The sequence below is a fragment of the Rhamphochromis sp. 'chilingali' genome (genome assembly GCF_963969265.1).
Source record: "Rhamphochromis sp. 'chilingali' genome assembly, chromosome: 21".
NCBI lineage: Eukaryota > Metazoa > Chordata > Actinopteri > Cichliformes > Cichlidae > Rhamphochromis > Rhamphochromis sp. 'chilingali'.
Window position 1 is genome coordinate 15064492 of NC_137949.1, and position 27567 is coordinate 15092058.

General features: G+C 40.8%; 2 protein-coding genes across 4 annotated transcripts; one reads left to right on the forward strand and one right to left on the reverse strand.

Moving 5' to 3' along the window:
- On the forward strand, positions 1 to 22621 carry mia2 (MIA SH3 domain ER export factor 2). Its single transcript, XM_080871140.1, has 31 exons — positions 1 to 38; positions 886 to 991; positions 1082 to 1215; positions 1671 to 1757; positions 1884 to 5883; positions 6012 to 6260; positions 6505 to 6605; positions 7595 to 7625; positions 8444 to 8538; positions 10172 to 10303; positions 10461 to 10482; positions 10649 to 10737; positions 10987 to 11058; positions 11601 to 11711; positions 11819 to 11890; positions 12018 to 12122; positions 12276 to 12398; positions 13777 to 13956; positions 14105 to 14195; positions 14348 to 14415; positions 14507 to 14577; positions 14668 to 14769; positions 14855 to 14951; positions 15087 to 15154; positions 15475 to 15560; positions 17261 to 17374; positions 17808 to 17969; positions 18690 to 18959; positions 19102 to 19151; positions 19232 to 19388; positions 19476 to 22621. The coding sequence occupies exons 1-31, from the start codon at positions 18 to 20 to the stop codon at positions 19709 to 19711; spliced, it is 7302 nt and encodes a 2433-aa protein (XP_080727266.1). The 5' UTR covers positions 1 to 17; the 3' UTR covers positions 19712 to 22621.
- On the reverse strand, positions 21708 to 27560 carry brms1la (BRMS1 like transcriptional repressor a). Of its 3 annotated transcripts, none has more exons than XM_080870690.1 (9): positions 27401 to 27560; positions 26272 to 26433; positions 25955 to 26045; positions 25734 to 25861; positions 24722 to 24801; positions 24410 to 24506; positions 24201 to 24290; positions 24000 to 24064; positions 21708 to 23617 (listed from the first exon to the last, which is right to left on the reverse strand). In XM_080870690.1, the coding sequence occupies exons 2-9, from the start codon at positions 26408 to 26410 to the stop codon at positions 23519 to 23521; spliced, it is 789 nt and encodes a 262-aa protein (XP_080726816.1). In that variant the 5' UTR covers positions 26411 to 26433; positions 27401 to 27560; the 3' UTR covers positions 21708 to 23518. The 3 variants fall into 3 exon arrangements, with proteins under 3 accessions (XP_080726816.1, XP_080726818.1, XP_080726817.1); XM_080870692.1 differs by having other exon boundaries at positions 27488 to 27555; XM_080870691.1 differs by having other exon boundaries at positions 27408 to 27549.
- Between the last annotated feature and the right edge of the window lie 7 nt (positions 27561 to 27567).

Sequence of the window (27567 nt, forward strand, 5' to 3'; positions counted from 1 at the left end):
TTGACCGCGGCTCACAAATGACGGCTCACTTTACCGCGGTAACTAATACATTAACACACCAAAGAGAAAACAGGCAAAGAGAATCTAGGAGTTAATTAGACGCGAGCATTAATAAGAGGTGTGTTCTTCAGGTTGCGATGCACTTACTGGACCTGTCGGAGGTACTCCTGGGGGTTTCTCGGCGGTCCGCTCAGGTCCAGGTCGCCCACGGTACCGGATCCACACTCCACGGGCAGCAGTCTCGGCATTAACTCCTCCACGTCTGACTTCATTGTGACTGAATGTGTAAGCTCGGCTAGCTTTTAACTAAATGAAGCAGTCAAGCTCAATTAAAAATACGGACTCGCAACGGACCAAAACACTAAACTTTTACCAAGAGTAAACACAACCAGACTAGACCGCCATCTCTCTCGCAAAACAAACGCATAGTGATGACGTCGTCTTTGTGCGCGCGTTTGCCTTGTTGCCACAGCAACAGACCAGCTGTCAGTCCTGGAGAAAGGTCGAAAATAATGGAGTGGGTCTGTTTTAAATTGCCATGGCGTTTACCCGGAACCCCGTTTATGTGTGCACGTATTAAAATCTCAATGAAATATCAATTAAAGCAATTTTCCATTAATATCAAGTCTTCTAATGAAATAGAAACCTTTGACCAGCGAACTGATAATATTTGGTATTGCAAGCAGGCCTGAGATGTTAATGATTATCCCCATGCTGGCCTTATATCTTATCTCAGCTGTTTCATTTAGCATTGAGTCTTCAAAAGGCAGCAGCTCAGAGGCAATGTTCACTTGCCAGCACAACGGGAGTTATTTCCACCCCACTATGGACATTTACTACTTATAGCCTCCAGTTAAAAGTCAGATAATCATGGCTATTTTTCAGGTCTCTAGGTTCCTGTGGTCACTGGGTGCAGTTTTAGTGATTTTACCCCACTTAAATATCGGATTATTGTCTGACTACAAGATCTGCGGAGACTCTGAGTGTCAAAGTAAGTCCAAAATCTACTGATAGCTCCTTAAATTAATGACGATAATGATGGTCACCTCACAACTGTGTTCTATTGCTGTGGTGTGTGTAGGCCTCCTAAGCAGAGTGCAGGCTATAAGGGACCACCGTGGTAAGGACTGTCGTTTCCTGAGCTTCAGGCAAGGAGACACAATCTTTGTTTACCACAAATTGACTGGAAAGAGGAATGACCTGTGGGCAGGCAGTGTATGTGTCATATTTCGATCTTTTTTTCCCTTTCTGTACTTCCCTAAATCTTCATTCATGTCAGGTTCTCACTTAGAGACAGGCAGAAGGAAAACCTAAGCCTCTGACCCCTGCACTGTAGTACTGTGAGGTTTGGGGCAGTGTGCTGCCAGGGTGTTTCCCTATGAAAGGGCAACCTCAAATTAATCAGTACAAACTTGTGACCTTTATCCTTTGATTGGTGGTATTGGTCTTTTCCAGAATAACAGTGCCCCCATTCTCTGTGCAAAGGAAGAATGAATTATTTGATTATTATAAAAGATTATGTTTGCAGTCATCACCAATGCCTAAACAACAAATGACAGAGAATATTTTTAAAGAATGATCTATTATGACAAATGTTTAGATTTCTGGGTTTCTTCAAGGTAGAAAGAAGAAAAATGCTGACAGCTCCTTTGTTTCCTTTTTTATTTCAGATTGACAAAGAGTTTGGATATTTTCCAAAGGATGCAGTGCAAGAAGAAGAGGTTCATACTACTGTGGAGAAAGTAGTGGAAACACAGGTAATTTCATCATTCATATGTAAACAAACTTTAAGTATTAAAAAGTATTGTCAGTATTATTATTATTTCAAATTTTTCTTCCTAGTTTCCTTTCTTAAGAATTAAATTTTTGCCCTTTTTCTGCAGAAATCTGATTTCTTCTGCATGAATGAGTTTGGCTCCACTTATCTGGATATGGATGATGATGATGATTATATTGATCAGAAAATCCAAATCCCGGAGCCAGAAACCACACAAAAAATTACCCAAAGCACTGATGACACGAACGCTGAAAGCCACTTAACAACCTCAGACTCCCCAGTTTCTGCACAGGAAGAAGAAGAACAAGAAGAAGAGGATCAGAATAAAAATGTTGGTGGTTCCGGAGCTGGGTTTCAAGAGGAGACACATGAGATTCCTGTGGTTCCTAATCAACAAGGTGGGTCTCCCTCCTCTTCCTGGCTTGGTTCTTCAGTGACAGGATGGTTAGGTCTGGGTAAAGAGGACCAACCGGACAGTGTGGCTGAAGGGGAGATAGAAGATAAGAGGGAAGACACTCAGTCTGAAACGCTCACATCCTCTGTGACAGGATGGCTAGGCTTCGGAGGAAATGGAAAACCTGACAATGGCAAAGAAAGTGTGAAAGTTAAAGAAGAAACTGCTGAATCGTTAACTTCAACCATGACTGGGTGGCTCAGCTTTGGAGGTGGAAGCAAAAGTGAGACAGAAGAGGAACAAGAAGCAGATGAAGACAAAGAACCCACAGAGAAATTCAGGAGCAGGAGGATGTCCTTGGACCTTGAAGGCAGCCAGTTGCAGGAAGAGGAGAAGAAAGAGATGGGGACTTTAGGTTGGCTGGGGAATGGGCTGTCAAGCACACTGGGGTTTGGTTTGACCAGTCAGGAGTCAGGACAAGAGAAGGAGGAGAAGGTGCAGGCTAATTCTTGGTTAAACATGGAGATTGAAGGTATTCTAGGTTTCAGGAAAGATAAAGTTGGAGATAATGAAAACAAAGAAAGTGAATCTAAGGAGGCAGAAATAATCACAACTTTAGAGCAACCAACAGGATCACAGAATGTGGATCACAGTGAATCAGAGGAGGAAATTATTAAGACAAGCAATAATTCAAAGGAGGTGGAAGAACTGTCAGAAGACCAAAATACCCCGTCTACAGAACCACTTAATGGTCAGAGTGTTGATAGCAACACAGATATTTCAGACAGTGGGATAAACAGCGATTTCGATGAAGAGGCTGAACCCACAGTTGATAACAAAGATATTTCTCCTGAAAGGAAGTTTGAAGAAGAATCTCAGGCTTTAGTAGAATCACCCCCCAGTAAAGATGACGATGACAATATAGAAAAAAGCAAAATAAATGAGGAGAGATCTGAAGAAAGGGAAGGTGAAGACGCTGTGATTCACAAACCAATTGGAAATGAACATATGGATAATAGCAGGGAGTCAGGAGAGGAAGAAAGAAAAACTCCAAGTGCTATCAGTCAGGATTCAACACCACCATCTGAAACACCATCTGAAAGCATTTTGGGCCCTGATCACGTTTCAGTGGATTTAAAGTCAACGTCTATGCTGGTCAAGGAAGATGAAAAAGACCAGATGGAGAACAAGAAATCAGAAAGTGTGGAGGAGGAAGGGGCAGAGATCACAAATCAAACTGATAACACAGAAGAACCCACAGAAATGTCTCTTAAAATCACCAGGGGTGACGATAATAAAGGAGAAGTCAGTAATGAGGATACAGATTTACCTGAAACGCAGACTGAGGAGCTGAACGGTGATGTAGAAGACAGTAGCACAGAGAGCCAGCCTCACTTACCGTCATCTATGGAGAAAAACGATCCAGTTCCAGCTGAGAATGAAAGTTTTACTCCTTGTAGTGCTGAAACAAATAATGACAATTCAGATACAGTAGCTCTTTTTGATAATAACACAGAAGCAGAGACAGTTCATGGGGAGTTAGAGCAGGAGGGAGAAACTCTGAGCTCACAGGAATTTGATTCACAGCATAACCCTGGTAGAAGCACTCAAACTATCCCAAAGGATAGAGGAACAAGTGCACCAACCACAGATCAGACCTCCGTGTCTCCAGTGATGGAGCATGTTAACAATGAAAGCGACAGTGATGCAGGCAAACTAAAGGAAATTGTTGAAGACAACATAAATGAGTCCCAGCAGGTTAAAACAGAGATAGAAGCATCAGGCACTAAAGAAGATGATTTAAATGAAAATGACTTCAAGTCAGCGATCAGTTCTGAATTAGAGGCTGAAAAAGAGGAGGAGTCAAAGGATGGGGGGAATCAAGGGGTGATGAAGGTGGAGGATAACGAGGAATTGGAGGATTTAAAGGAGATAAAAGAGCAAAAGGGAGATGAGAAAGAGAGTAATGAGGCAGAAGTGGAGAGTATGCAGGGAGAGGTGGAAGACCTAAAGGAAGCTAACAAACAGTTGAATGCAGAGGAGGAAAAACACCCCAAGGTGGAGGAGTTAGTGGAAGAAGAGGAACTGGTGGGTCTAGAGGGAAAAGAGAAGAAAGAAGGTGAAGGGAAAAAGGTGAAAGAGCAGAAGGAAGATGAGGAAGAAAAGGAGTCTAATGAGGCAGAAGTGGAGAGTATGCAGGGGGAGATGGGAGAGCTAAAGGAGGATAGAAAACAGCTGCAGAAAGAAGAGTTACCAGAGAAGGAAAAAGAGGCCAAGGTGGAGATGTTACAGAGGGAAGAAGAACTGGAGGGTGTACAGGAAAAAGAGAAGAAAGATGAAGAAGGAAAAACAGTGCAGTCTTCTTATTATGAGGCAAAGATCCCGAGCACCACGAACACACAGAATGGCTCAGGATCATCTTTCACTGAAATAGTCGCACAGGTTGAAAGCCACCAAGATGTGGAAGGAAGAAATGGGGAGGATGGAGAGAAAAAACAAGCCAAGGCAGAGGAGCTAAAGTTTGAAGAGACTGACCGAGCAGAGGTTGAAGAAGTGCATCAAGAGGAGAATGAGGTGGATGACAGCTTTAAATGTTCAAATGAGCTTTGCCCTCAAGTGCATGAAGAAAAAGCTGGAAGTGGTTTAGAGGAAGGAGGTGAAGGAGCAATACAGACAGAGAAGCTAAAGGATCAAGCAAACACACCAGGAGAGAGGCAGATGATAGACTCGGATGAAGAAACAGCAAATAACACTTCAGAGGAGGCAGAAAGCACTCATGCATTAGGCCAGGGAGATAAAACGGAGTCTGGAGACACTGAAAGTAGCAGCAAAGCAACACAACAGTTAAACTCCGATCAACAGACGCACACAGAGAAGGCTGCTGTTGTAGTGGAGGATAAAGACACTGATATAAAAATGAGGGAAAATGATAGTAATGGTAGTGAATCCTGGCATGAGGGAGGAAGGGAGCCTTCAGCCCCACATAGTGACCCTGCTAAAAGTCAGTCTGTGACATCTGAGCAAACTGCCCCAAGTTTGACTGATGATGTGTCTCCACATCCACCCACTGATCAGAGTGGGGAGACAGAGACAGAGAGTAAAACCAGTGGAGCTTTTGGTCTTTTAAAAAACCCCTTTGGTGTTTTCAGCCAGAAATCTACCACCGAATCTGACGGGTCCGCCAAACCAGCCCAGAGCTTCAGTACTAGTCCAGGTGAGGCGTTGCACTCGCAAGACTCGTTAACTCCTGAACAAGAACCAGATTCCACCACTCACCACCTTGAAGTTGTGCACAAAGACTCTCCCACTATCACAGAGCAGCCACAGCTTCATCCTTCCTCTGCTGAGATGACAAGAACTCTCTCCAAACATTACAAAAACCTGCTCACTCACATGGGTGCAGATGAGACAGCTATTTCGCTAGAGCTTTTTGGGCGACACAAGCTTCAGTTTTTGGATTACATTTTGTCCAATTCAGACACCATGTTGTACAAACCTGATGAGGAGGATGAATCTATATTGTCAGATGTAGAGAGACTTCTGTATCATCACAAGGAGACGCTGATTGCTCCTAGCGTGACACTCACTGATGCACTGCAGGAGGACAAAGAAAAGACCCGAATGCTTATGGCGCTTCAAAAACTGGAAACACTGTTGGGAAGAGTGAGACAGACTTTCAACACAAGACAGACCAACGACCGTAATCATCAAGGTAGTTTTTCTCAACATTGCCTCCTACTGGCTTCCTCATGGCCAGCACTAATGAGATTTAATTCAGTCTTTCAAATTCAGGCATGGTTTTGAATTGCATCTGTACATGTGTTTCCCTGTCAAATGCAGCCGAGGCCAGCTGTGTTGGCGTCTCTTGTTCAAATCATAGAAAAAATAAGAAAGCGAACACTGAGGAAGAGTCGAAGACGACACAAGATCCATCCATCCAGAGAGATGACTGGATGATAATGAAAGAAGGCAATAACCAAGTGGGTGGTGGTGTAGGAAAAGATGAGATAAGAGGAAAAAAACAGGGCAGAAGTGTTGAAGAAGCATCCCTTCCTCATGTTCAGCCAGGATCACCAGAGATGCTGAAAGGTATGGATAACCCAGGTATCCATTAATCAAGAAGAGTTTAAAATATTATTAAAAATCTTAAGCAAAAGCTACTCGACCTACCTCGTCATCGTCCTCACTTCACATAACCCCAAAAACCGGATGGCCAAAACAATTTTTTTTTTCATTTTTTACAGTAATGTGTCACATTAAAAGATAAATATTTTTTGAGCATCATAAAAGAGATGTATGTTAAACAGCAGTATGTGTGTTACTTTAACTGCAGGAGTTATGAAGCAAATTCTGGACTTCGTTTATCAGATGGCTGAAGACTCCTACGCCTACACTTGTGCAGTGAGGGAGCTCCTCATATGGCTTACTGTGCAGGTACGCTGTGCCAGTTTCTGAGGATTTATAATCTGCAGAAACAGAAACCAATTTTTTGTCATTTGATTTCCAAATATACCTTTTTGCTTTAATCTACAGAGATTAGTGTTGTGTATGTTGAGAGGGATTCTTCAGTTCATGCCAGAGATTAATCCACAATGGCGATGAAGGGGGGCTGAGGTCAAAGCAGGGTGCAGGGTGCATGCTGCCTAGCCAGAATTTTTTTTTCTGATCTAGTTTTAACATACTTTGTCCAATAGCTTTTGATTTGTGGCTAATTGTGGCCTTGATCATGTTGTACAGGGAAAAGCAAAATGTATCATAGCATGGGCTGCTATGATACATTCTATGAAGGTGAGATCTTATCTTCATTCTATGAATGTTTTGTGAGTTACAAGTCCTAAAACTTTACAGCCACTCAAAGTGTCACAATCTAATTCAAAATCTTGTTTTGTTTAGTATGCTGTTTTCTTGTAATGAAATTTAAGAGCTTAAATATAATAGGTTTATCAGTTTCTATAGCAAAAACCATTAGTGCTTTGCACATTTCATGTGTTTTCTGATCATTCGCTGGGGCAACTTTCAAGCCTCAAAATAGGTTATAGCATAACCTACATTTTGATACCAGGATCATCTTCTAGCCATGATTCCTGATATGTCAAAATAATTCTCTAATATAGTCATTTCACTTGACCCGCCTCTGTGTTTGCATGCCTGTATTAAAGGTGTTAAAGTTATAGTACAAAAAAAAAAATATGGGAGGCACTAAAAATCACCCTCTGCTCTGTCAGTGTGGCATTTTGTGGTGCCTGGTTCTTTAAGATATTACTCTGGTGACATGCTGAGCTGACTCTCCCTCTGGCATTTAGCTTTGCTTACGTCTCAGCCTGTCAAGCTGGCTAGGTTCCTTAAACATTACTCACATTTGGGTCTGTGACACTCTGGACTCACACACCTGTGAAGACAAACTGTCTCTCATGTTTTGAAAGGTGAAAGTGGTTTCAGATGGAGGCCAGACTGGTGAGTATAAGAAATACTGGATGGCTGTCAGACTGTTTTAATTCACATGAAAAAAAAAATATAGTAATTGTTTGAGAAATGTCATATATCTCGTATGAACAGCTTTCCTAGTTATTTCATTAATTCAGTAAAATAGAGCATTTTTATTTTGTTCTGTTAATGCTTTACCACTCCATACTTTCCTACGTGGGTCTTAATTGTTTCTCTTTCTTTTTCATATGGGAAGTCTTTACCTTCACCTGTCTCCTAATTTGTCATTGGCCTAAGGCCGAGCGCGCGACACGTTGACAAATACCCGTTCGATGCAAATGTGTTCCGTTCGATGCAAATGTGTTACTTTTTCTTTGAATGAAAATTATCAAAATAATGATAATACAGGTGTCATTTTGGTAACACCTGTTTCTCCTGGTGTCACTTTGAAAGCGCTCCGGTATGCCAGTGTGGCATCTTACAATTGGTGACGTTGCGACTGAACCATTTTCACCAGCGGGGGTGTGAAATCATCCGGGTGAACTTGTGAGGACACGAAACAGCGTGCACGTGATGCATTATACTATACATGCTGTGTTTATATTATTTTATATTTTCAGATTTTATTTGATGTTTGGAGTGTTTACAATGGTTGTACAGCTGTACAGTAGTTTTCGTACTACTCCCTACGACGTCCAGCAGGACGTGGTATAGTCCTAAGCGTCAGTGTTGTGGATAGGATGTGAAACCGCCGCTGACCCGCTTCACAGCTCTAGTTTCTTAACGGTGTAAATATAAAAATTTTTAAGTTTAAATATACGTCAGATGAAATAATTTGGACATGGCAGAGAATCCGGCGAGTGACCAGTCGGGCATCAAAGCGGCCGACTTCCAGGAGACGGCAGAGGCTTACTACAGTATCGCCGTGGAGAAAGTGAAGGATGTACGTTATGTGTCAGGTTTCGTTAGCAATTCCCAATTAGCCGAGATAATGTAACGGGCTTCCATGTAACAGTCATGTTTTTGTATTTTTCGGTACTAGCTACAGCTCTTGGTGTTGTCCATCTCATTCCGAAGTAAGAGTATGACCTGTTGTCAGGATTATTCTTCGTGTTTTCAAAGATGTTTAATTGCTCAAACAGTTAGCTGGTAATAGTTAGCTGGCTAGTTGTCAGTAACAGCGCTGTCTTGTCAGGTGTTAGGATTTAAGTTAAAAATGACAGATATTTTTCCACATTTGTCTGTAGTAGAATGATATAACTATTAACACTGCGCCCTGTTTAATGTGGTCAAAAACTGGGTAACTGTACATAAACCCATCTTCTAAAGACCAGCTGTTTGGTAGTATTTTGTTTAGCAGTTTGACAGATTGCTTTCAGGAAGCCCAAATCCTGGTCCTAAAAACAAAGAACCTTATTAGAAAATATTGACCTTTCTCTGTCAGTCCGGTGCATCATAAATGTTTAATATATTTGTATATTCAAATTTATTGGATATGCATCAGTGAATGTACCGTCAGATGATAAACAAATGCATGGTCACACTTTAACACCATTGCATCTATACAAAAACATATATCTTTGTATATATGCAGTATTTGCCACTCAGATTTTTCTCTGGAGTGCTGTCCTGGTATATTTGTGATTTATTTTAATTTTTTCATCAGTCTGGGGCCTTGTTGTGATCAGTTTACCATTGGTGAATCTTAATGCTCTTATTCTCAAAATTTAGTCACTGCTCATCATTTATCACTGGACCTTCCTTCCTGTGGTACCCTGTCAGCGGGCTGGTTTCGTCATTGTTGTGGGACTTTCACCTTTGTTTGACACACTCATACTCCACCATCTTGAAATGCAGCTGGTAATAGTACTACTAATTTTGCGCCGCTGAGAGCTGGAGAGGTTAATCTAACCAGGAGTTTGAGTCTGTGCCCTCCATCCCCGCTTTCCTTTTAGTCTCCTTTTAGTTCTTCTCTTCAGGATCTGGAGAGGAGGTGTGGCATATTTCTAATCAGCAACATTAACAACACCTCAGCCCATTGTGCCGGTGCTCTACAAAAGCCATTAGAGCTCAGTTGCTGGTGTGGCTCTTCTTGCTGAGATGCCTCTTCTTGGTTTGATTCCTTCCTCCAAAAAACACTGCACACACAATTTCTTTACTCTTACAATCACTTGACCGTGCTACTTATTAACAAACATGGTTAGTTTAAGTTCTTTATTTGCTTCTTTAATCAAAAAAACTGTCTTTTAAATGGCATCTCTTTTTGTCAAGGTGTGTGACCACGGAAAGTTCTACTGAGAGAAAGTTGATACTTGCTGCATTATTATTTGGCACATAGTATATAGTACAATGTATTAATATATTTAAGAAGGCACGGGTCTGTCTCCACACTGGTTTGGGCAGATGGGCTGCATTTTGCCCATGTTCAAGAGGCAGTCATATTTCCTCAATGACAGAAAAGCTAATGTCCTTGAGCATCAGTAGAACATCAGGTTTTTATTCCCGGACTCACATATCCTATTTAAAAACACACACAGGTTCTAACAGGAACTGGTCATTATTTTCTCTTTTCTCAGGTGGTGTCGTCTCTGCCCGATGACTTGAGACCTGGGCCAGACCTGTATGGTGTACCATGGGAACCTATCATTGTCTCTGGCCTGTTGGGCCTGATGACACTTCTGTTGTTCACCTGTAGATGTTACAGCTCCGTGAGTGCACAGCCATGCATATTCACTTCAATATCATAAATATTTTTTGCCACCTAAGATGGTTTGATAAGTATGGCTTCTATTTGAACTGTCGGACCTGTCACTAAGCACAGTTCTTTGTTTTGTTTTTCCTTTCATTTCTTTTATTTCCTCACAGATAAAAAGCAGAATTTATCGACGTAAGTTCTCACTTCCTCTTCCTGAGTGTCATTTTATGGACACGTTTAACATTATCACTGACAGTTTTTCTTCTCTTTGACCTGTGAATGTTAACAAATAAACCACTTTTTTTTTTTTTTTTAAATGACACAAAATAAATCTGAAATTTTTTTGGCTGTTTTTCAGGTAGAGAGCAGGGGATGGCAGAACAGGTTGCACAGCTACTGGATGAGAAATCCAAAGTCCTTGAGAGTCTGAGTCAGTGTCAACAAGAGGTTAGTAGTTATGCCAGTTCTGTCTAGACACAGATCTGGTCTCACACAATAATTTGAGGTCAGAGATTTTTTTTGTTATATATATATATATCCTTCTATAGATTTCAGATAATTTGGATTACAAGCTTTCTAAGGTGATATCTACAAAGCAGAGAGGTTTACTTACTGAGCATTTGTAGGTGATCAGAAATCTAATGAAATTCTTGATGATATCATGCATGATGTACTGAGAAATTTATTCATCTACAGTATGACAACCTTGAGAGTTCACAGAGGGACAGCGGTGTCTTGGCTCAGACTCAGAAGACAGAACAACTGGAGGTAAGGCAGAGAAAAGTATGGAAACCATTCTTGGTGTAAAGAAAACCTACTTGAATGCTCCTTAATGAATATGGCTCACACAGTGTTCATGTCTGGTACACTGCTACGCTCCCACGAGCCTCATCTGTGTGAACAGAGACACATGTCCTATTGTTTATTCAGTTGAACAAGCTTGTATTTTTTTTATTTGCTTTCAAAGTCCCTAAAAAGAGAATTTTTTTTAACAGCCATATGTTCACACTTGTTGGAATAATTTTTGAGTGAGTGGTAATGTATAGTGAGGTTTACCATATTACAAAAAGAATAATAACAACATTATTATATTATTATTATTATTATTATTGATGTACACAATGAAGTACAGCCACTGCCATGTAATTTTTGACACAGACTTGCAGAACTAGTCAAAATGTAGAATATTTGCACTGCTTCACCTCAGATCTATAGTGACATTATTTGTCATGTCTTTACAACCCTTACTCATGTTACAGTGTCCCAGTTTTGCAGCTACTTGAAGTAGTTTTCTGATCTTGTTTTCTTAGGTCAAAGCCAGACAGTTGGAGCACTCCAAACAAGAGTTGGAGAGGGATCTGGAACAGCTAAAGGATCAACTGGACCAGCAAAGGGAGCACAGGACAGAACAAGAAAGGAGGGTAGGTGCACACACTAACAGAAGTACTGTGGAAGCCTAGTTGGCAATCCTGAGTGAGAAGCTGTAGAATTCATACTGAATGAAAGTTGTTTTGGTTTCTCTATCCAGATAGCAGTCCTCGAGGAGAGCATGAAATCCCTTGAAGATGAAACTAAAGACTTTCAGTCACAGGAAGAGCAGGTGCAGTATTCCAAAACTGTCACATTTGCACTTTCGCCTGTCTGTTCTCTTTCCTCTGTTGGTGCTTCTTTTCCACCTCTTCTCTGTTCCACTAGGTTTTATAATATTTCTGTCTGTCCTTCTCTAGGCGCAGACCACTTTGAAAGTGTACAGCATGAACAGTGACAGACTACAGAGGAACTTGGAAACAGCTGGAGAAGAGAATGTAGTGCTAAAGGAGAGCAATGCTCATGTACGATGGACACACACACACACACACACACACACACACAAAACTTCGTATGGCAGTAAACTAAATAGTGTTTCCAAAATGGGTGCACAAGATTGTTGGCTTACCTTTTTTTTTTTTCTTCTTCTCTCCTTCCCCCAACTCTTTTCTCCACAGTTGAGGCAGCAGGTGGAGGGATGGGCAGAGAGAGTGAGTGAATTGGAGGCAGAGATGAAAAGGTGTGAGGTTGCTTACAGCGGGATGATGCAGGATGTGGCCACCAAGGATGAACGTATAATGGTATGATTTATTCTAAGGTTAAGTTCTGTGAAGCAGCCCATAAAAATGATAAATTTTAAATTTGGCCAGTCTTCCTTTGAGGTCATCTTTTTGGAAATGCCTGAGTAGCTACCAGCTCAACTTTTATTTTTATGTTGTTCAGTCCATTTAGTCCTTTTCAGGTCTGCCTCTGTGTGAAAACAGACACCCTTTAACTCTCTTTATATTTCGGGAAGGTAGACAAAATTGCAAGTAGGGTGCTGAGTTTAGATTTTGTTTGTGTGGCCAAAAAATAAAGAACACTGGCACAAATCACAGTTCACAAAATTTCCACTGAACATTCTTAGGACAAAGGTAAATTGCCTCTATTGAGGTAATGGTGGATGATTAATCTGATTGTGATCTCAGTTTTAATTTAGGTTTCAGATTACTCCTTAGCATTTGTTTTTCTCTTTTTTTTGTCTGGTGTTATAAAATCAAGACTGTTTCTTTCGTTTACACTGTAGCACTTACAGACCTCCTTAAAAGTTCCACCTCACTTGCTGACTGTAAAAAGATTCTTCAGTTCATAAGATCTATGTAGAAGTATTATCAGTTATTACTTTTTTTTTCCCCCAGATTGCTCTGGGTGTCCAACTGTTTGCTTTCAGTAGTCGTGACTGGTCACCGTCAGCTTTGGCTTTGTATCGTTATCTCCACGGCTGGTTAACTGTTTCCCTAGGTGCCAAAGCCTGGTTCTATCTTTGCCCCCGTTTTCTGGTCAATGCTTGACTCACTATCAGATAAATGTGTGATTTTGTGAAATGAATGAGTAACTGTGCCAGTTGTGTTCAAGGGTTTTAATTTTGTCTTTTGGGGGGCAATAGTCAAGTTGCAGTGAGCATGCTCCTCGTTGTACTTCTAATCTGTCTTCAGGCTTGGAAACTATAGACTGTTTAACCAAAAAGTGCTGCGTTGTAATTGACGAGCCAACTCTCAGCACCAACAACAATTCTCTGCATAGAAGTCGGGTCAGTTTGAAACAGAAGCCGTTTGCTCTGCTCATTTTTCCCACGTCTTTCTTTCTGTTTGCTTTTCTTCACAAGAGAGCAAACAGAGAAAAAAAGAGGATCAGCGCACACAATGTTAGTGGCCATAATAGGACTTCCAGGGAGTGAACTGAAAACAACAGCCATGCTACAAGCTGCCTGGACGTCTATGAAAACACGATCTTAAGGGCAAAAACAGACATTTTTAAATTTCTGATTTTATGTTTTGTTTTGTTTTTTGCTTTTAACTATATTAAATCAGGTCTCAACTACTGTCATGTCTCCAGAAAATGGCAGAATGACAGAAAATATATTAAAATGATTCAGTGAGAATATAATTAACTGTCAGAAAAAAATCTGTTTGCTTCTAGTCCTTAACAGATCGGCTGCTGAGGTTGAAAGGCTGGGATTCAGAGCTGGAGGAAGAGGAAGGAGGAGAAAAGGAGACAGCCAATGGTACGCCAGAAAAAGGAGAGAAGAATGGAAGAGGGGACATAACGGACACCCAGGCCCATCTGCAGAAAGTCCAGAAACTTGTTTATGCTGCTAAGGTAGATGGAAACAACCAAGAACATAGTGTTTAGCATTCAAGTTGATAATGTGCTGGCACGCAAGAATTATAATTATTTATTTATTTATTCATTTTTTAATGTAATCTCTGTAGAGTTTCCCCTTTAACATGTCTTTATTTTTGTATAGCTGAATGCAGACCTCAAATCCCTAGATGAGGATAAGGACAGAGTATTTGCCAAACTGAACGATGAAATCAAAGCAAAAGAAGACCTGCAATGTAAGTAAACTACAGAACATCTATGTCAATGTACTTATTAACCTTTTCCCATATTAATGATATGTATGAACCATGCTAGAGTCTCGACATATCCCTGGTAGCGTGCATGTCATGTCTTTTGTTTTTGATTTTTTGTCCCCCCCCCCCTCAAGTAAGCATAGAAGATATGGAGAAAGAGAAACTAACTTTGCAGTCGGACGCCGAGAACTACTCGGATCAGGTAACTGACCTCACCTGTGTCTGACTGTATTTGTTCTATACATGGTCCATATCTGTTTTCCTTTGGATTAAACCTTTTACCTTGTGTTTAGGTCCAACGATTACAACAGAAACTCCAGATTATGACAGAAATGTACCAGGAGAATGAGCTCAAACTACACAGGTATATGCATATGCAGTAAACGGTTTTATATGAACAAATCTATCTGTAACAATCAGATGATGTTAAAACTGTATCATTAAATATTTGTAGACTTCTGACGGTGGAGGAGAAAGAGCGTGTGCAGAAAGAGGAGAAGTTAAACAAAGCAGACAAAAATATTGCGCTGGCGATGGAGGAACTTAACAACTACAGGTAGCTGAAACACAGTCTGTAGCAGCTCGAAAGCATTTGTTAGTTTTTCGTCCTTACAAACTGTCTCATTTCTGCTTTGCTTCAGGCAACGAGCTGAAGAAATGGAGGAAGAGCTGGAGAAAACCAAACAGTCTTACCAGACTCAGATATCAGCACATGAAAAGAAAGCTCATAATAACTGGGTTAGTAAAACTCGACAAAGATTTGTCAAGTTTCTTTCTGAATTGTTACACTTATGTTATAAAGTGAAAGAAACTGTGGTTATACAACTAATTGCCCCTGAAATTCTTGTCTTGTTATGTTTTTGGCATTTCCAGGTGGCAGCCCGAGCAGCAGAACGAGAACTGTCAGACTTTAGAAGAGACAACGCTCTCCTCAGACAGAAGTAAGCATGATGTCAGCATTTTGAGTGAAATACTGAGATGATTCCCTCATCTCCATGTTTCTGCAGAGATCTATGATCCAGTATAGTCCTTTTATTGGCTTTATGTTTGTGCCTTTTTTTTTTTTTTTTTTTTTTTTTAAATAAAAAGTTGTGAACACACATTATAAATGAGCAGTTCTTAAGACTGAAATGTACTGCTACTTTTGTCATGTCAGCTTTTAAATACATTTTCTTTTTAAATATATTTCTTAACAATTGTATTAACATCTCAGGACCAAAAGTGCTTGCCATGTTTTAACTTTAGGTGTGATTGTTTGCAGACTGACGGATACACAGTTTAAACTGGACGCCCTCGACAAAGACCCGTTTGCCTTGAACAGTCTAGCAAGACCAATGCCTTTCCGTGGTACGTACACACACGCACATATAAATCATTAAAACATGACATGAATCATCAAACCTGAAAGGTCAGTCAGTGGAAAAAAAGCGTACTTTTCAATAGAATCCTGCAATGAAATTTCTTCTAATCTGGGGCTTAATCCACGTCCGGGACAACTCACAAAAATGTCTCTGAGGACTTAAAGCTGCAAAGGGTATTTTCAAACTGTTTGGATGAAGAACCTTCTTGGAAGAGGAAGTGAATTGTCTTCAAAAACTTAAAGAAGTCCAGTAGTCACCTTTTAATGCTCTTAAGCCTCCCTGAGCCTGGTTCAGCTGGAGGTTTTCTTCTGTTAAAAAGGTGTTTTTCTTTCCTACTGTCACCAAGTGTTTGCTCAAAAGGGGTCTTTGATTATTGGGGTTTTCTCTGTAGTGTTGTCGGGTCCTTACCTTATAATATAAAGTGTATTCAGGCGACTGTTGTTGTGATTTGGCACTACATAAATAAAATGGAATTTTATTTATTTACCGTAATTGTCGGGCTATAAGCCGCTACTTTTTGCACAAGCTTTGAACCCTGCGGCTTTTAGTCAGGTGCGGCTTTTCTATGGATTGTCCGTGATTTTTGTCATATCGTAAGACGATTTGTTTTGTTTGTTCCGCTGTTGTACGGCACTACGTTGCCTGGCGGAAGGATCGGGGTTCAAGAGTGGTATGTTAGTCACATGTCCGTCCGCCAGGCAACGTAGTGCCGTACGAAGTAGCGCGAAAAACAAACTTCAAAGTAGCGCTACGCGTTCAGCGGGAGGCGTGGATGACGAGCGGCGATAAACTTGCGAAAAGCAAGTTATGCCCAACTCCACCGGTGGATTCTGACAGCGTGGAAAAGTGCGAAAACATCCACGATCACCAATGGATTTTGAAGGGCTGGACTCCTGCATGATGGAGAGGAGGACACCGCCACGGCCCTTCTGAGGGTGTTCGACTCTGACACTGACAACGAGGATTTCTTTGGTTTTGAAAGTGACAACGAAGGAGAGAAGCGGAGAGTGGATGACAAAGCCATCCTGAGCCTGTTCGTTTCCGACATTGGAGAAGAGGACTTTGGTGGTTTTAGAGCGCAGGAAGAAGAAAGATGGTGAATGACTGACTTTTCTTCTTGTTAAAGCCGTGTCACTGCACCTGAGCCTAAAAGGTAGTCCGAATCTATTTTTCTGGTGTGCTGTAGGCTACTGTTATGTACTACATGTGCAAATATGTACCCATAACTTGTTTTTCAAAATATTAATAAAAGGGGTGTGTCTCCAAACAGCCATCTCTTTCCTGACAATTCGCTTTGTGCATATTCTCTTACATATGATAAGTCAACATTGAAACACCTGCGGCTTTTAGTCAGGTGCGGCTAATGTATGTACAAAACAGGATTTTCCCCTGATTTTAGCTTGTGCGGCTAATATTCAGGTGCGCTTTGTAGTCCGGGAAATACGGTATTTATAAATGAGACAGTTTCGGAATGTGAATCTTAAGAAGTGGCCACCCTGCAAAAATCTCTCTGAAAGTACTATAATTAGAGTGACAGATTAAAATCTCTAGATGTAAATCACTGACTGAAGAAGGTGGTTGGAAAGTTCTAAAAAAGCTGCTTCTTGCCTAAATTGCGGTCGTAAGACTCTGCAGGGCTGCAGATTTTCTTCCATTTGCACTCACCAAACATTCCTGTATTTCCAGCTGAAAGGTCACCGTATGTTCCTTCTCCTCTGGGTCGACCTTCATCGGAAACCAGACCATTTCTCTCACCTCCTACGTTAATGGATGGACCACCTGCTCGACTGTCTCCTAGAGGTAAATGCATTTAAAGGTGCAGCTAGCTGCAGCAAACACATACACGAAGCATGGCCAGATCCTTAGAATGACACACAAACACTACAAATATAAATATACTTGTAATAATTTTATTCTTACATAATTGGGAGAGTACATTTTCTCATTCATACTCATAAATGGTGTAGAAACATGCAGCATGTTGGGGATGACCAGCTGACTATAGCATGACAAACTGCTGAAGCATTTTGTTGCATGGTCTGTGCATGCTAACAGCAATCTTGAATGCACAAAAGACAACAGAATATAATGTGATGAAATCTGGACTTACTGTCATCACCGTCTCTGGGCGTTTGTTCTGCTTGTTCTCTTTCTTCTTCTGTGCCCTTCTCTCTGTCTGTCACTCTTTTTTTTTTTTTTTTCCATCTTCTTCCAACAATCCTTTCCTGCACAGTGTCTCGTGGTCCAGGGGAGCCCCCAGGAGGCCAGAGGGAGATGGAGCGCAGTGGAGGTCCTCATTCAGACAGCGGCTCAATCTCTCCTACCTGGGAGAGAGATCGCAGAGGACCCCCACCAGGACCTTTACCAGGACCACCTGGGCCTTTAGGACCTCCAGGTGTGTGTTCATATGTGAGAGAGAAAAAAACTGGAGAGAACCAGACTGTTACAAGTGCCCACACAGCCAACATCTCACAGATTATCAAGACAATGTTTAGCAAACAGAAACGAAGGGCCAAAGTTTCAAAAAATGAGGTCAGTGTAAGTATGAGTAATCCCTGTGAGACCTTAAAATAGCCACATGGAAGCCCCCTGTGCACCTTTTCAAACCTTTTTTTCAACCCCTTTTTTTTCCCCAGCATCTCCATTAGGTGATAGTAAACTAAGTTGTCACTGCATGGATGACATTCCCCTGCAATGGTTCCAGCACTTGCGTATGAAAAGAATGAATGAGTACATGAATACACAAATATGAATAGAAGTTAGTTGATATTCAACATAGTTGTCATGCATATTATTACTGTGTGCATGTGCATCTTGCATTTTAAATATAATATAAGTATAGTGTGTGTGTGTGTGTGGGGGGGCGGGGGGGCTAAAGCATGTTGATGTTGCATGTTCATTGTCTTGAAAGCATTTTGAGTTTTTTTTTTTACTCTGGATGCTAAAATTGTCCCTGTGATGAAAGTATTTGTACAACGTATTACTACATTTCTATTTCCAGCTCTTATGTGGTAAACCTCAGACACTCACTCTCTCCTCTGTTTTCTGAATGTCACCACAGATTTAAGCTTTGTGTAGCAAATATCTTCTTACTATCCATCGCTCTCTTCTTCAGGCTATATGTTTCCAGAACCAGGAGCTCCCATGTACAGAAGACCTCTACCTCCTCCAGGAGCTCTGGGCCTTTTGCCTCCTCCTGACTCTCTCCCTCCTGGCGTCCTTCCCCCCGGTGTCCTCCCTCCCGGCGCCCTCCCTCCTGGCGTCCTCCCTCCCGGTCCACTCCCTCCTCGTGCCCTTCCTCCTGGTCCACTCCCTCCTCTCCCTCCTGGCTCCCACCATCCTCGGAATGTTCCTCCAGGACCCTCTTACCCTGCAGACATGCCAGGTGAGTTTCTGCTCTCTCTCTTTTTTGACTCTAAATGGGTAAACTTGGACATGTAAACAAAAAAAATCCTCCTTAGCATGTGCTGAAATGCACACGTGACCCTCATATTTCTGTTAATTCACTAAATGTTTTATCAATGCAGATTCCTACAGAGAAAACAGCTTTGGACCTGGTGAACAGGACCATAGAGAGGTAAGTATATGCGTCTGTGTGTGAATACTGAGTGCTTATTTGTGGCTCAGCCTCTCTAATCTTTTTCTGTCTTCCAACAGTCCGGTCCTGAACGCAGGACTCCCCCTGAAGCAGATCCAAGGATGGGTCCACCAATGGGTCCCATGGATGGTCCCTTTCCTCGCAGAGCCCCTTATGGACCCCCACCTCCTGATTTCTTCTCTCCCAGGGGACCTGGGGGACTTCCCATCAGGCCTAGTAGGAACTTTCATCCGTCTTTGCACCTTTAACCATCTCCAGATGTCATTATTGTAAACTTGACCTTTCCATTTTTTCCCCCTTCAGTGTGGGTTCCTCAACCTCCAGGAGTGATGGCCCCTCCTCGATACCATCCTAGTGGAGCTCCCCTTCCTGTTGGTCCTCATCCTCACATGCCCTCCTATGCTCCCAATATGCGACCCCCTTCTCCCGACGGCCACCCACCTTCTTCCATGGGCCCTCCCCCACCTCATCAATCCCTCCCTCCCGCACCACAAAGCCAGTCTCCAGAGAACGCAACCTCGCCTGAAGACGCCATTTGAGCCTGACTGAGTTTCTACATCAGCTGTGAGACGAAGAACTTCTGGTTAATGTTTAACGTGGACAGTGTAGGGCAGATTGCTGGTTACCCTTTTTCCATAAACATCTATTTATTCACCAGAAGGATGTGTTTATTGAATAGTGTTTGCAGGGGAGAACATCCTCCTTCATTGGCCTGTTTTCTTGCTGCTTGTTGTCTAATGACATTATTTCTTACGTCTTTTGTTATTCCCTCACCTGTTTCTCTCACCATTTACATTCTCTATGAGGAAGCTGATGTTAAAGTAAACTCGGCCTGGACTGCGTGTGTCACATGACCCAAAAACAGCTGCCTGTCGTCTAGTCAGCGTCAGAGGTTTTTGATGGGAATACTTCACTGAGATGAAGGAGAGATTTGAATGATCGTAGCATGTCTGTCATGGCAAAAACACAACTAGCCCTGAAATAGTTTTTGTCTGTCATCATCAGTATAATTTTAAAAAATGTAGCTGGTTAGCATCTTGTCGTTTGATTTTATGACACTTCAGTCTGAACACGTCAAGCCTGGTTTTGCCTGCGACTGAGCTGAGTTGATCTTGAACTCAAATGAGACTGCTTTTGGTGAAATGTATCAGAGTTGCATAATTGAATTTCACTGACTTCCCTGTGGGAAGTGGGATATTTTTCTTCTTATTTCACAGTGAGAGAAGCAGTTGAACAGTGCTTTTGATCATGTTACAGTGACTTTAATATGGCCTAGACTTTGAAAAAGGTGGCTTATAATAGCTGCTCATGTTTCCCTGAATAAACAGTCACAGGAGTAAGTTTAATAGACTGACTGGAACAGAGGATACCTTCATGTGAATTTTGTAAAAAGTGATTATTGCTAGATTAATAAAGACTTGAATTGTCAGTGTCATCATATTTACTAATGTAAGTTGTTATGCATACAGCTGTAAAGTCATCAGGAGAAACAAAACATTATTAAAAAAGTTACATTTTAAATTTTTAAATTGTTTTGAATTTGACACTTCTGAAATTGCAAAATATGCTTTGATTTATTTTAACCATGACTGTATACAACAGTTTCTCAACTTCTGGTGATTTATCACATGATACATTTCCAGAATATTTTAAAGATGCTCAGAAAAATCTGAAAATAAAGGTTTACTTCTCCAGCTTCAGTCATAATTATGCAAATTTCTCCCTGTAAATATACAGCTTAATAGAAAGTTTCTGTCAACATTAAACATGTAAAACTTGAGAAAAAGATCTGCTAGCTCATTACCCAGACTGTCCTATAATTAAAGTTTTAATAGGGGGTTAGAACTTTTGTCATTTAATTGTGTATCTCTTAGTATGAATGAAGTCTTTATCAACTGTAAAACTTAAAATGCATTTAAATGCCTGCTAGTCCTCTGCCGTGGAACTTTGAATCAACATGTTTTGATGCTGTAACTTAATCTGATGGAACTTCTTTTGCTTTTAGGAGCTAGTGTAGCCTATTTAATATATTGCTATACAGTATTTGTGTGTACAAATTATTATATTACAGGGGCATATTTATTTGGATTTACATTAGTCAGTCAGTTACATCAAGTAGATTTGAGACATGGAAAAAAAAAAAAAAAAATTGCAGGGCCATCCTGCCACAACTTAAAAACAGTAGAAGGATATACAGTTACTAAATAGTAACTGTATATCCTCTAACCTGTTGTAATCATTAGGTAATGTAGGAGAATACTGCACGTTCTTCTGAAAGAGGAAATACATCTGCTCTATTATTTCATTAAGAGTACACAGTGTATACTTTGAGAGCTCGACAGGTTTTTCCCCATTTAGTTCCTGCATCCATTGCTGCTTCCTTTAAAGATGTGGAAGCAGTCTGTGAGCTCCACTGCAGAAAGTTGCTAAATATTTCATTGGTATTAATGAAGCAATCAGTTGCAAAGATGCGAGGCTGAAATCGAGAGGAAGTAGCTCTGCCGACAGCGCTTTCACAAAGACGCCTAAAGGACATGTTTATAAAACAACTTTTAATTGTAAAATCATCAACATGATAAACAAGAAAAGGGCAAGTGAAAACCTATTGTCCAAACTTTTGGATATTACATCCCCAGAACCTATACATAAAAAACGATGCTATCAAATGGCAGTTTTGTTTCATCATCAACCGTGAGATGACTGATTAAAGGATTTTGTTGGCTTAACTCCCCCCACCACCACGTACAATTAACATTTCTGCAGGCTTTATAACAACGAAACAATGCCAACAAATTTGAACAACCATGCCAACCACTAAGTTACCTAACGGTGTTCATAAAGATGCCAGCATTTACACGTTCATGAGGAAAAATGTGAACTGTACTTTGAAGAGCATGAGAGAGAGAGAAAAGAGGTAGATGTGAGAGAAGAGGATGCAACACCTGCAGAATGACAACATTAGCACTTTAACTTTTCATGTGCTGTTTATACATTACATTTAGCCCTCACTTAAAATAGTCCACCTTCTGCTCTTTATATCCACTGGATTATGCTAAAATAACCAAACAGAATTTAATGAAACTTTCTGGTCAGTCTCAGCACAGATCTGGCTCACTTCCTTCAAAGTAAGATCTGGTATTGGTGGATAATTCTTTCAGCACATTACAGAGACCGCTGTTTTAGCATTCCATCACTACAAGCCAGAGGAATGTGCCTTGACTGTCCATAAACACTGTACTGTATGAACAAGGCAGACTGAAAAGAAAAATGCCTGTTTTTACTCTTACACTAATGACAAAAAGTCTTTGTAAGTCAGCTCACTGACAGGAATTCTGTGCATTACTCTTTTCCAAATAACCCCTTTTATTGGTTTCGTAAAATATCTCATGGATGGTCTTCAAAAAGTAAACTGTATTAAAGGCAAAAAAACAGACAAACAAAAAAACCCATATATTTTATGGCATCATTGATGAACTTGTATTCTCCCCCCACTTAGTCACTGGAAGCCTGAAATTTGAAAACCTACAGCAAAACACATGGTGAATCTGAAGTCAAACCAAGTCCTCGACCTTGTTGAGCACAGAACGACTGATTTCTTTACCAACCAATAATCGACACAGAGTTTGCAAGCTGTAAAAAGTCAGACTTGATGTGAATTTGATGCTCGGCTGAAATGTTTGCTTAAACAAATGACTCATTTTCATACTCCCGCCCATTTTACCAGCATAAGCTCACCAATTAACTCACTCAAGGCAACCACAATGTGGAGCGAGGACACCAACCTCACCGCATACGACCTTTGAGAAGCATTTAAATTTTTAATGAAGGCCATCTGTGCATCCGAAGTGAATGGATGTATTCAAAATCTAAACACTGACTGAAAAGCATTTTGAAGGAACAGGTTCAGTGATGCTTAAGCTGTAGCATCAATGGCTTTTACGCGCTGAGCCGTTTTCATAACATTTAACATGAGATGTTTGTTTTAATTGTTGTGGTTTTCTTAACAAACTACAAAAACCTGTGTCGGCTGAAACCGTCTACAGAGCCTGAGTGTGAAATAAAGCAGCAATACCCAAACATACGAGCGGTGATCAATAATGCTTCCGTTCCTGTTTATCTATTAAAGTCATGATGGTTGGCAGGAGAGGCAGCTTGACCAATCATCTCACAGACAGGTGGAATCACTGTCAGCTGAGAAGTGCAGAGGATTCTGTGAAGACTGAGAAATGTCCTGCTGTGTGCGTTTTTATGACTGCAGACCTGAATGCCACCATGTGTCATGTAGAGGTTTCCGTGTTGGAGGTCCTTGAGGTGTTTTTTCCTATGCGGCTGCTTGTGTGGGTGTCTCAGCAGTTTAGAATGGGCCTGCTTCTGTCAGGTCTGAATGGGAACGCAGAGCTCTCAGAGTCAGATCTCCCTCTGTGAGGCCCGAGCGTAGCCACGGCCTGGGTGAACACACACATGATTGTTAAATGTTGCCTAAACACACAATAAACCGCCACAAAGAGACAAAGATAAGAGGATTTTCGCATTTCTGAATTTTGTGCCTCCTCATCCTTCTGCCTATGACTTGGAAATCAATCTCAGTACATATTAGATGTCTTAATTCCTAAAATGCTTCTGGAGGAGAGGGACGTACTTTGTAGACAGTTGTTGCTTCAATTTCTCAAGGTGAAAACTGATGAGGATTCCAGATGTGCCACATGTCACATTATGAAAAGATGGCTCACAAGCAAGAGCCTCAGGAGAGGAGGCAAGAAAAAGGAATCAGGAATACACAACCTGAGAAATAAGAAAGAGGGTGGAGTCCTGCACATTAACACATACCTTCCTGATCGCGGTCCAGTCCTCTAGGATGTCCAGATCTGGTAGCATGTAGACAATATATGGACGTAAGCAGAGTTAAGGACAGTGACTGACTGCCAGAGCAGGGATGAAATGTAATCAGACACATGGCTACAGCACAAGTAGTTAAGTTATTTAGGAGTAGAATCATTATGAGCAAGAGTAAAGACATTAGAAGGATATCAGACACCACCGACGGGCGTCTCCTCTTCTTATCTGGACTTAAAGCATCTCGTCTCTTCTTCCTTCCTGACAGCTCATCATTCCACAGCTCTGATAGAAAAATAAAAACAAAAACTCAAATGTTTTGTCTTTGCATTCATTGTAACGTGACTTCCCGTATATGGTGGGAGGGTACAAACGTAATCAAACAACGTGAATGACTGTGTTACCTGATGTAATATCAATGCTGTGCCTGTCCTCCTCTAGTCTTCGGATTTTCTCCTCCAGCTCATTCTGCACTGTATCAAACAGCAGCAGCTTCTCACTCTGCACACACAGAGTCAAAATAACACATAAAACACATAATCATACACACAGACTGGATCAATTCAGTTTTATTTATAAAGCGCCAAATCACAGCAGTAATCACCTCAAAGCCCTTTATAATATAAAGACCATATAATAATACAGAGAAAACAATTGCATTACCACATATCTAAATAAATAAAAAATAGTTTGGTATATTAAACAGTGTGTCCAACCTCCCAGTGTTGACATGCTGCCTGGATCTCACAGTCGTATTTGTTCTTCACAGACTCCAAACACAACTCTCTGTAGATACCTGCCAAAGACGGAGAGAGACACACAATATCCAAATGAATAAAGAGATCAGTGTGTCAAAGAACTTGTGCTATTACTAATAACACCTTTATTTGAAAGGGCGTGTCAAAAAAAAAAAAGAAACTTGTTTTTGCACGTTCCGAGTAATGACACCATCTCTGTGCTATCTAACTTAACCTGGGCCAGCACTTTTCCCCAAGAGTCTGTTTAAGAGGTCCTAAAACACCACTTGCTGAGGCCAGATGCAAACAGCAAAATTCAAATTCACCACATCGTGTGGTTTCTCACAGTGGGGATTTTGCACTTGAGGATTGCTCCACATTTCCATACTGTGACTTAGATAGCATGCAAAAACTGGCTAATGTAAATCTTTACATAGTTAATAGTTGATATATAAAAAAAAATTCTGAATGGATGCAATGTATATTTAAATTAGGCTACATCTTGCCAGCAGTCTGATATGCACCAATGCACAGGTTATTGATTAAACACACCAACAGCAGTCTTCCTTATTAGAATGCTGCTTGTTACTAATTTGTTGCAGGATGGACTTGCATTATCCACTAGATGTATTTTGCCTATGTGTACTTTAGACAGTGTTTCCCACAGCCACTTACAGCCATACAGTCACTGACCATGTTTGATTAAATAAATACTTTGATTAAATACTACTCCTGGATTTTAAATTGAAAACAACACATTGGCTTACACACTTTTTCTGTAATTACAAAAAAAAGCACACAAAATGTGTTTCTGCAAACATTTCACTTTTAATTCATGTTACTAGGTTACATGTCAACTTTCTGCAAATGCAAAGCAGGCAACTCAACACCCTGCTGCACAAACTGCAACTCTACCAGAAGGCATTGCACAGCTGGCTACATAAACAACAAATGCAAGTGTGATGTGAAGGTGTCTATGCATTTAAGTTACCTGCCACCTTGGTGCGGACCTGCATGTTCTCCAGCAGTACTGCCAGAGGCTCCAGATATTCTGCCGCCCGGCCAGCCTCCACCTCTGCCAGCTTGCTGTTAACCTGACTGAGACGCTCACGATACAACCTGTACACAGACGCAGGAGTAAATATGGATGCAACTCACTGTTATATGACTTTCCTAAAACAACTCCCATTTGAAGCAAAGAGTCAGTCTTACTGGTCTTTGAGATCAGTGAATTGCTTCTCCAAGTTGCACATTTCATCCAGACACTCCATTCTTCTCCGCTCACAGTCCACCTCATCCATTTCTAGAACAGCATAAAACAAACACACCTTTGGTATGAAACTAGTCTTTGATGGAAGAAGGGAGCAACTCGGTGGCTATGTAAGAAAACTCTGCTGAGTAGGAATATAATGATATTCAGTTGAAGCTTTGACAACTTTGTAAAATCTGATTGATTCACTCAAGTATTCATTTTTAATGACAGCTGTACAGGAATGTTCTGCTCATTTCCTGCGACCAGTGTTTCTCACCTGAGCTGTCTCCATCCTCAGAGACAGAGGAAGTGTCAGAGTCCTCCTCCTCTGAGCTTGATGCCTCCTGCTCATGTTCCTCCGCCTCCATCTCCTCAGCTGTACTCTCCTTTTTCTCCCGGTCACGGTGCAATGGCATGGCGGCAACTCTGCGTCAGGTTACTGGTGTGGGACAGAAACATAGCCAGGTTGTTTTGCCAGTTGCACATACAATATTCAATTATTTGTTAGGCAGCAGAACTCCTATATTTTACTGATGGTAGTCACTCTCTTCTTCACCTCTTTTGTACACTGTTCATTGCTCTGGATGGTTGACCCCGGTATTTAAACTCATGTCCCCTCCCTACCTCTCCTCCTTGCTGTTTCACTGTTACACCTCCCTCACCATGATCACACACTTCTCTGCCACCTCTGACTTCCTCATGCAGTACCGCAGTTCCTTTCTTCACATCCTACCATATGTTTTCTCTAGATTATTTAAAACACTAAGGGAAATTACAAATCAGCATGCCACAACTAGTAGGTTGATTAAAACGTTAATAGTTCAGTTGCTGCTCTGATTGATGCGCTCATCCCGAATTAATTAAATATCACTAACAAATGTATTGCTAAAGAACATCAACTCTGTTTTTTCCTGCTAATACAATTATATAACTTCTTAACTTAGAATTATTTCTGGGTTTTTAGTTTGATTACGTCCTTCATATATCCAGCGATCGTTGATCAACCAGGTGATTTTTTTGACTCACATTTACCTGTGTAATATTCAGCTTAACTAAAGAAGCTAATAATGTGGGATATTTGTTTATACTGTTCGTAGTGAACGACTTCTCATACACATTTTTCTTCAGTTAACTGTTTTTAATGGTGGAACTTGAAAAGTATCCTCAAGGTGTTTGAATATTATAGACAATAATCGTACACACTATTTTATTGCTTATGCTAGTTTATTCGCTAAGCTCTCCCTAGCTTAGCTTTGAAATTATTAAATTATTCAAAAAAAACAATACACGACAGCAGTATTAGCATTTCGTTAGCACGTTAGCAAGAGAATATAGTCAAGTAGGAAGAAAAACTATCACGACTTAATTACAAATATATACAAACAAGCAAGCTTTAACTGACTCACATCTTACAAGATAGGTGGTACTTTGCAGGATGTGTTGGGAAAAAATGTTTTCGGAGGGGGAAAAAAAGTAAAAACTTATCGTTATACCTCAGTTACGATTACACTCGTGTGCTCCAGCTAAGCTAAAAACAAATCTCTGCAGGACGCCTTTATTTGTTTTGGGAATT

Bases quoted from the DNA above. Each gene is read 5' to 3' on its own strand.
- mia2 (XM_080871140.1), top strand. From the start codon at position 18: ATGACGGCTCACTTTACCGCG. The intron at 10,738-10,986 runs GTTAGTAGTTAT...ATTCATCTACAG, and splicing joins TGAGTCAGTGTCAACAAGAG to TATGACAACCTTGAGAGTTC. The intron at 14,196-14,347 runs GTAAGTAAACTA...CCCCCCCTCAAG, and splicing joins AGCAAAAGAAGACCTGCAAT to TAAGCATAGAAGATATGGAG.
- brms1la (XM_080870690.1), bottom strand. From the start codon at position 26,410: ATGCCATTGCACCGTGACCGGGAGAAAAAGGAGAGTACAGCTGAGGAG. The intron at 26,046-26,271 runs GTGAGAAACACT...ATGCTGTTCTAG, and splicing joins TGAGGATGGAGACAGCTCAG to AAATGGATGAGGTGGACTGT. The intron at 24,291-24,409 runs GTAACACAGTCA...TTTTTCTATCAG, and splicing joins CAGCATTGATATTACATCAG to AGCTGTGGAATGATGAGCTG.